At 41.6% G+C, this 9,492-nt stretch overlaps 1 protein-coding gene across 1 annotated transcript in view; it reads left to right on the top strand.

Annotated features, from left to right (window-relative positions):
• DOCK9 (dedicator of cytokinesis 9) overlaps positions 1-9,492 on the top strand; it is a 176,829-nt gene that overhangs the window by 64,871 nt on the left and 102,466 nt on the right. Inside the window, exons 10-15 of the mRNA XM_007467228.1 lie at positions 1,504-1,578; positions 2,913-3,053; positions 3,372-3,575; positions 3,975-4,097; positions 7,557-7,639; positions 8,227-8,349. Coding sequence (XP_007467290.1) covers positions 1,504-1,578; positions 2,913-3,053; positions 3,372-3,575; positions 3,975-4,097; positions 7,557-7,639; positions 8,227-8,349 — 749 coding nt within the window. The remainder of the gene's footprint in view (positions 1-1,503; positions 1,579-2,912; positions 3,054-3,371; positions 3,576-3,974; positions 4,098-7,556; positions 7,640-8,226; positions 8,350-9,492) is intronic.

Raw genomic sequence — 9,492 nt, 5'->3', positions numbered from 1 at the left:
TCTTTCCCTGAATGACTTCTTCTTTCCATCCCTTCAGTGTTGGGGCCCCTGGATTTCTGTCCACAGACTCGCTTTCACACTTTCCCCCAGGGACTCTCACCCACCCCCAAGACTTGCATCCTCACCTCTATGCTGATGTTCTCCTGGTCTGTAACTCCAGCCTTCCTCCCCACGCTGTGCTCACGCCCCATCTCTCTGGCTGTCTACTGGATGTTTCCGGTTGGAAATCCCGCAGGCGTCTCCAGACCCTACCATCTTCTCCACAAACCTGCTCTTCCTCCCAAATTAGTGGATTGACCAGTCAGCAGGCCAGCCAAGCTAGGAAGGTGGGATTTGTTATGGGCCTTGCTGTGAGACTGGGAGCCTGTTGTGATAACTCAGGAGAGACCATGTGGACCTCCTAGTCTTTCCCTTTGTAATCCATTGCTTCAGCCCTACCCGAGGGGTGGATCTAAAATGCAGAACTGGTAACTTTATTCCCTTGATGAAAATATTGCAGGATTTTTTGGATTCTGAGTGAAATCCCCAGACCTTACCATACAAATCTGGCTCACTTCTCTACTTTTTTCATCATGTACTACCATTCAGTTGTAATGAATGACTTGATCATTGCTCAGGTGTGACTCGTACCTTTATACCTGTAGTACCTCCTCTTAGAATGCCCTTCTCTCCTTTTCTGGCCAAATGTCCTTGTCCTTCAAGATGGGCCTTCCTCTGGGAGCTCTTTCCTGGCGGCCACCCCTAGTGCAGGTTAGCTCACTGTACGTACGATTTCTTTTGCCATTTGTATTACTGTTTATTTTCTGTCTTCCCAGATGGTGTTCCTTGGGGATAGGAACTGCATTTCATTCATGTTTGTGTCCCTAGCTTGATATGTGCTCATAGATATTTATTGAGTGAATCAGCAATTCTCCCCTTGCTTGCTACTGACACCTATGGCTGTCCTTCAAGATACACCACAGTTTTCTTTATTCCACCATCCAAAACATATGCCTTCCTCTTCCTTTGCTTGTACCCTCAGTCTCAGGCTGGACCCTAAGTCCTTTCTACCCTTTGGGCTCATTTCCTCTCTCAGTAGCTATCCTTTCTGTGCATCCTTTTCATTTGGTCTGAAATGCTCATGTTTTCCTCCTTTTATCTAAATTCTACCCCTTCATTCAAGGCTTGTCCCCTATTCCATTACTTTATGAAGCTTTTCTTGATATTAATGCTTAATTATTCTCTTTTGCTTTCTTTGCATTGGTTTTGGCTGCAGTTGATTATCAGCTTCATACAGGCAGGGATCAAGTCTTCTCTTTTTACTCCATAGCACTTACGTTGTGTGCCGCATACTGGATAGCCTATCATTGTTCATTGACATGCAGGTGACCCTCCAAGATGAGGGCAGAGCTGTCTGGCAGTCTGGCTCTTCAGGATGGGGTAGCTTTCAAACATATTTCGATATCTCTGTAAGAAAAGGGTTTTTTCAATGTAATTTTAATTTTCTGTTTATCTTCTTATCAGAGTACCAGAGAAGCAGAAATCAAACTGAAAAGTGAAAGCAGAGTTAAACTTTTTTACTTGGACCCAGATGCTCAGGTAAGAACTATTTTAATATTTAAAATAGTTCAAGGAAAGAAAACCTTTGTTAGATTATTTGTTTGTTTGTTTGCTTATTTATATACTTTGGATAACAAGCAGTATAACAATATAGAAAATTCAGGAGAAAGAGGAAAAAATAAAAACAACCTGTAATCTCATTACCATAGCACAACCATTGTGAATATTTGATATTTAATAGATTGTTGAAAATTGAGGGAGATTTATCCAAAGACACTCTCAAGTCCACAAAGAACATATATAATTTACCCCCTAAAATCACCATCAGAAGATAACAAGCATCGCAACAGATGCCCAGTAGACTGTGATATTTTCTGACTAGCCCAAGCTCAGTTCCAAATACAAGCCTTGCAGTACATGCGGTCCACATCTGTGTCCCAAAAAAATCCAAAACACGGCTTGGGAGGGCCTCCAGGGTTGCCTACAGATAGGGCTGCTTTGAGGGGCCAACTGTTCTGCTGTGTTTCCTCCCATATTTTCCTCTTCTTCATTTGTGGTCTTTTTATAGAACTTCTTTTAACCATTTATCTTTAAACATAAGTATTTTTCTATGTCTCTTCACAGACTTCATAACCGTATATATACACACATATATATATATATATATTTTTTTTGCTTTTTGATGATTTTTTGTTTATTGTGGTGAAATACGCATAATATAAAATTTACCATTTTAACCATTTTTAAGTGTACTCTTCACTGGCGTTAGGTGGATTCACATTACTGTAAAACTATCACCACTATCCATTTCCAGAACTGTTTCATCCTCTCAAACAGAAACTCTGTACCCATTAAACAACAGCCCACCATGCCTCCTTCCCCTCACCCCTAGTAATCTCTATTCTACTTTCTGTCTCTATGAATTTGCCTATTTAAGAAGTTCATATATGTGGAAGCATACAATATTTGCCTTTTTATGTCTGGCTTGTTCCACTTAGCATAATGTTTTCAGGGTCCGTCCCTGTTATAACTTGTGTCAGAACTCCACTTTTTATGACTGCGTAATATTCCATTGTATGTATATACCACATTTTGCTTATAGATTTTTCTGTTGATGGACACTTGAGTTGTTCATAACAATAATTTTTAAGCTCTGCATAATGATCCATTGAGTAGATACAGCATCATTTATTTGACCATTATTGTATACTATATAAATGTATAAAATAGTAACACTGTTGTGAGTAAAGTAAGGTATATAGCATTTCCATATTTTAAGCAATTTCCTTAGGATACATTTATTATGGGATTTTTCTTTTTTTTTTTTTTAGTGAGAGCATAATACATTTATATATTTGCATTTTCTTTTAAAGAAGCTTGACTTCTCATCAGCTGAGCCAGAAGTGAAGCCATTTGAAGAAAAGTTTGGAAAAAGGATTCTTGTCAAGTGCAATGATTTATCTTTCAATTTGCAATGCTGTGTTGCTGAAAATGAAGAAGGACCCACTACAAATGTAATTTTCCTTTTAAAAAATAAAGATTAAAAAGCCTATTCAGAGGTTTCAGATGTGCCTGTTGCAGTGCAGCTGGGACATTCAGACCTAGTTCCTGGTATCAGACAGATGCGGTGTTAGACCAGGGTGCCGAGGGTTGTTACGGCTGCCTGGACAGGATGTTTGTGATACAGGACAGGTATGGGGGCTATTGCTCTTTAGCAGTAATTTATAGCAACAATCATACATAGGTCTAGTCATTTCTTCTTTGATAGCAGCATTCTTTTTTCCTGACAGTTTGAGCCATAGTGATGGTCTGGATTGTTTTGTTTTGTCCAGGTCGAGCCTTTCTTTGTTACTCTATCCCTGTTTGACATAAAATACAACCGAAAGATTTCTGCCGATTTCCACGTGGACCTGAACCATTTCTCAGTGAGGCAGATGCTGGCCACCACATCCCCGTCTCTGATGAACGGCGGTAGGCAGAGCTCGCCTGCCCTGCAGGACATCCTTCACGAAGCCGCCATGCAGTATCCGAAGCAGGTGGGGGCAGCGTGAGCCCAGCGGTCATGCCAATAAGGCTTCTCTTGCACGTGCTACGTAAACACGTAATGAAACTTTGTAATGCACAACTGGGGTAAATGAGACGGTTAATTATATTGACAGCATATATAATTAGACAGTAAAAGCAAAAGCTGAAAGAGAAGTAGTTTTTGATTTCTCATTTCTTTTTTCTAAACTTTCTGCTAGTTGCCTCCTCCACCAAATAGGCTTTTTGATCAGATGATGACCTGTTGATGAGTTAACCATTTTGGCCCTGGGTGCTTCTGAATAGCCATACTGTATCAGTGCTCTTGGCTGCTTGAGAATCTTTAATGTTTATGGGATTTGTTTAATGTGGCTGTAAATTCTACTCATGGAAGAAAATCTTTTGTTCCCTAGGGAATATTTTCAGTCACGTGCCCTCATCCTGATATATTTCTTGTGGCTAGAATTGAAAAAGTGCTTCAGGGGAGCATCACACATGGTGCTGAGCCATACATGAAAAGTTCAGACTCTTCTAAGGTATGGATGACTGGCATGCTTTGTGATGATTAACAGCAATCAGAAAAAAAATAGAGAGAAATGCTTAAAGAAATCACGGTTAAGCCATATTTATATTCTAAAAGGTGTAGACTAGTCTCATAGATTGTCTTATAGTTAACCTTGTGTGTCCAATTTTCAGTGAAAAGTAGTTCCATGTGTAAATAAAATACTTCCTTTGGCTAGACTATCCTGACATCCTGAAATAATTGGCAAAGGAATTTCCAGCTTAGTAGTAAACTTTCTATCATTAAAAAGTATGTATATTGTATCTAAATAGAGTTCATTCCACTTGTTGGCATGTCTCCAAGGTCCTGGAATTATACATTTGGGTCCATTTACACTTAAATGTGAGACTGGAGACTAGGAGGTGACCTGGCTCGGATGATCTAGCCGGTAGTGTCAGTAGATCAGGCGCACTTGTGTTTTGTCAGGTGGGGTGGGGCTACAGTGGCAGAGGTGTTGTGACATTAGGTGGAAGAGGGAAAGGAAACATACAAGATGTATGTTTGGTGTGTTTTCATTACTTTGGTGTTTGTTCATTACCTGGGGAGTGCCTAGGTGTGGACATACAGTAGAGTTTTTGAATATTAGAAGTCATCTAGGCCAAGAATACCTTTCACACTCCCCAAAACTGAGGTTTATGAAGGTTTAGTTACCTGCTCAGTGTCCCACAGCTAGAGTTGCCAACTGGCACTTGACTGTCACTTTCTAGCACATTGAGCTACCTGGTTCCAGTCAGCTGTTGAGTGCTGTCCTGTGCCAGTTTTACAGTACTTTTAGTTATTTAAAAAGAATTTTGTATTAGTGGTCATCTGAGACCGTGATACATTGACAAGGACTGGTCAGCAGTAGGAGGGGACACCCCAGAGGCTCTAACTGGGGTTTTCTGAGTGATTCAGAGCTTCCTGTCTTCCTCTCTTTGGCCACTGTACATCACAGGTGTGTCCACCAAGATGCAGAACGGTTTTTAAAGAACAGGTTCCAGGACTCAGAGACCTGGGTGCTGAGCTCCTAACTAGCCTGGACACATCACGTCACCTCTCTGGGCCCCAGGTGTTCCATCTGTAGTTGAAAGATGATGTTGCTACTCCCACCACCGCCTACATACGAGACAGTGCTATGGGTACTAAATCACTGACGCATATAGGAGGATGTCATTATCAATTATTACAGCTCCAGTCAAGGAGAAGCCCATTTACCCAGGCACATGGCTTCAAACATATGCCTTTCTGGCTGATAAAAGCAGAGTAAAATTTGGTCTCTGGAGAGAAACAGTTTTATTTTTAAAATCAACTCTGTAAAACCTTGGATGAGAAGCTCTTTTAGTTCTTTGATGGTTTGATTAATAATCAATGAATGCCCAAGATAAGATCTACTCCCCCGCCATGTATGCAACACATTTCCAAGTTTGGTATGCTCCAGCTTTGCTACTTCTGCCTGCCACGTGCATGGTTTGAAATTTGGCAGCTCACGCTGGTGTGAAAATCACATATCCCCCCAGGCTAGATGCCACACTTTCCAGTGTCCATTGAGCATCTGTTGAATTTGCTCCTGCTTCATTACTTATGGAACGTAAGGCTCAGCCATGTGTACATTTTTCCATGCGTTCACACCTCCAATGCAGTAAATTAAAGCAGAGATTAAGACTCAACCATCTCATATAAAAATAGGAGCTTCGGTAGAGATTTTGCTGAGGGATGATTTTTTTCTGTATATCAAAATGTCTCTTCACGTTTTCCGAGATGGCCTAGAACATCATTTGGAGGAAATTATTGTTTTGGAGGAAATTTTTAGGAATAGTCTCTGTAGGTGCCCACCACGAATAGATTTTCCAAAAAAGAAAGAAAAGGGGAGGGAAACCCAAAGGGCAAAAATGAGTTTTTCACTCTGACTTTTATATATGTTGTGTTCCATTTATACCCTCAGTAAGTCTGAGGGTTCAGTCCTCGTTCACTACAGGCAAGAGTGAAACTTATTTGAGGCCTGTTTAGGCTTTGAATTTTACGCAAATATTGCATTTTACTCCACAACATAGTCATTACTGTTAGAACCTAAAAATAATCATTTCTACCTGAAAATGTGTAAGTAAAAATGGCCACCCCAGGAAGGCAGACCATTTACTCTATGATCCCTGAGTCCCCGCATGGACATGCCCCACTTGAAGAAGAAAGGGAGGGGCTGGATGAGCTCCCGACACCTGTTTGAAGCGAGAAGTGTTTTCCAAGTCATTCATGAAGGCAGCAGTTCCCCCCCTCCACGGTTACGGTAGAATCGTCATGTTTAGTAACTGGAACGGATAATGGCAAGTCTAGCCCAAGCTGTTCATTTTGCGGGTGGGAAAGTAGAGCCCAGAGAGGTTTAGTGCTCTAGACTCACACAGCTGGTTTCAGTTTTACTCAGAGACAGAGAGCTCTATTGTTCTCCTTCTGAGTCTTCTAGATGAGCACTTCTCAAACCTGGCGCACACAGATCACCAGCGGTCTGGTCAGAATGCAGGTTCTGACCCAGGAGGTCTGGGGTGGGGCCCAAGACTCTGCATTCCTGACAGGCTCCCAGTGGGGCTGCTGCTGCAGCTCTGCAGAGCACACTTGAGTTTACAGGCACTAGGTCACATTTCCCAAAATTGGTTTGACTCCGATATACTTAAGTAATGTAAAAGACCCTTCAACCCCCTGCTCTGACTCTGAATCAGTCACACTTTGTAGTGGTAGTAATGCAGTATTCCAGAAGAAGCAAATTTGGGGAAATTGGGTGTCATCTGCTGTAGCAGTAGGGGTATAGTTGATGAATAGACCTGCCATGCATACATAGGCCAAAAGCAAATCTGCTTCCCTGTGCACTATAGAGTTATTAATCCAGCCACCCGCAACAAACCAAAATTAATCATTAGAAGTGAAAGTAATGGTAACTTATACCTAGAAAACAAGAACATAGTGATTGAAAACACTGGCCTAACTTAAGTCAATACCTGTAATGTCTTAATAATGAACATATATCCCCCAAATCTGGGGAGCCTGCATAAGTCAGTACACATTAGGAGTTATGAAAGCTTAGTATTTTCATTAGTATTCTCATTTAAACTCTAGTAATATGATATATTTGGGCATGAATACTAAGTATTAGTAATTATTAATAACTCAGTGGACTCATAATATACAGCCCTTAGTCATGAAGAAGTAGAAAGGCCTATGAAATGGCATATATGCTTGTTGCCAATGAAGACCAAAGAAAAGACATACATTTTGGAAACAATTTTCATTTGATATTCTTTGAAAATCACTGCTAGGGAACGTGAGAAGCAGAATACTCTGCACTGAGTATAAATCCAGCCATATTCACTGCAGTAAGGTGAGCTTGTCCATACATCTGATACTACCATAAGAGGTTGTTTAGTCTGCGGGATACAGTAACTCATGGTTTTATTCTGATGTCTTCAAGGTTGCTCAGAAGGTGCTGAAGAATGCCAAGCAGGCATGCCAAAGACTAGGGCAGTACAGAATGCCATTTGCTTGGGCAGCAAGGTAAGGAGAACATCTTTTATACCTTTTATATGGATGCAGATATATGGAGATAGAGAGGAGACAGACAGACAGACAGACTGACCTATTCTGTTTTTTTGTCCAGAGACAAAGAGGATTTAAATATGTAAAACTGAAAAATAAGTAAGCTCCATATCTGAAAAATCATTTATTAGAGACACAGAGAGGAGAGATGCTAGGTGGAGGATAGCAATGTTGGCACTGGCAGGATGGACATGAGTGTTTGTTGCAGAGCTGGGATTCCAGGTTCCAGCCACATGCCTCCAGCTGCGAGTGGGTGGCAGCCCAGTGAGGCCTGCAGATCCTCTTTATTTGTGGTCTCTATTTCTTAAGCATTTGGCTGTGTATGTTATTTCCTAAGCACAAGCCATTTGCTGGAAATGTTTTCTATGTAAATTGAGTTAGTTGTGTTCATCCTCATAAATATATTCCATGTCTTTAGATAATGAGATTTCTGCAGGCTGTAGCCAGTGGAATAATAATTAGTCTTTACATAGAAACCGGAGTCAAGTTATGGATTTATTTTGGTCATTTGGAAACAGCTTAGACGTGTTGTTTTGGTATTTCAGGACGTTGTTTAAGGATGCATCTGGAAACCTTGACAAAAATGCCAGATTTTCTGCTCTCTACAAGCAAGACAGCAATAAGCTATCCAATGAAGACATGCTCAAGTTACTTGCAGACTTTCGGAAGTGAGTCTCAAGGCCATACTTATTTCCACACCTGAAAAACAGAAGTTGTTCAGTGGAAAGGGAGAAAGCAGGAGCAGTCTTTTCAGTTGCTCAGCTCATACACCAAGGCGTGTTGGATGAGCGTGGAACTTTTCCTCAAGTCCTTGAGCAGGAAGAAGGGGTTTAAAGTCAGAAGAGTTACCTGGTTAATTTGAATTGTATAAAGAATGTTATTGGTGGTGCTGTGAAGGGTTTGTTGGGTAGAGATGAGCCCAGGGAGGAAAGAGACAATTGAGGAACCTTCGGCAAGAGGTGGGCAAGGACTCAGCAAAGCCATCGCAAGTGGAAGTAGGAAGAGTAGGAAATAGGACTAGTTCACGTCACGTTGACAGGTGCAGTTACTGGGTCTTGGCTTCCTGATTGGGTGTTAGGGTGGAAGGAGAGAGAAATGGGTGGTAGTCTCAGGTAAATAACTCCCAGTTTTCTGACTTGCACGATGGGGTGATTCGTGGTACCATTAACTGAATGGGTGATGGGGGGAAGGACAGTAACTCATATAGTACTTAACAGTTCACAGGCATTGTTCTAAGTGCTTTACCTATATTAGTGAGGGTATTTGTTTCCTAGAGCTGCTCTAACAATGCACCACATATTGGGTGGCTTAAAAGAACAGAAATCTAGAGGCTAGAAGCCTGAAGTCATGGTGTTGGCAGGGCCACGCACCCTCTGAGATCTCTAGGGGAGGATCTGTCCTCGTGTCTTTCATCATCTGGGAGCCCCAGGCATTCTTGGGCTTTTGGCAGCATAACTTCAATCTCTGCCTCCCGTCTTCACACGGCTGTCTTCCTGTGTGTCTCTGTCTATAAATTTCCTTCTTCTTATAGGAACACATCATATTGGATTAGGGCCAACCCTAATGACTTCATCTTAACTTGATTACATCTGTGAAGATCCTGTTTCTAAATAAGGTCACATTCATAGGTACTGGGGGCTAGGACTTCACCATCTTTTCAGGGAACACAATTCAACCCATGGCAATAGGGCAGAGAGAGGCTGAGTGAGGTGTCCAGCATTGTACAGCTGGTGGCAGTCAGGTGGCTGAGGATCTGGTCCCTTAACCACTGGGCTGTTCTGGTGCTCCACTGTAAGAAGTTCACTGCTGAA

The sequence above is a fragment of the Lipotes vexillifer genome, unplaced genomic scaffold (genome assembly GCF_000442215.2).
Source record: "Lipotes vexillifer unplaced genomic scaffold, Lipotes_vexillifer_v1.1 scaffold291, whole genome shotgun sequence".
Lineage (NCBI taxonomy): Eukaryota > Metazoa > Chordata > Mammalia > Artiodactyla > Lipotidae > Lipotes > Lipotes vexillifer.
This window is presented reverse-complemented; position numbering and strand designations above follow the sequence as displayed.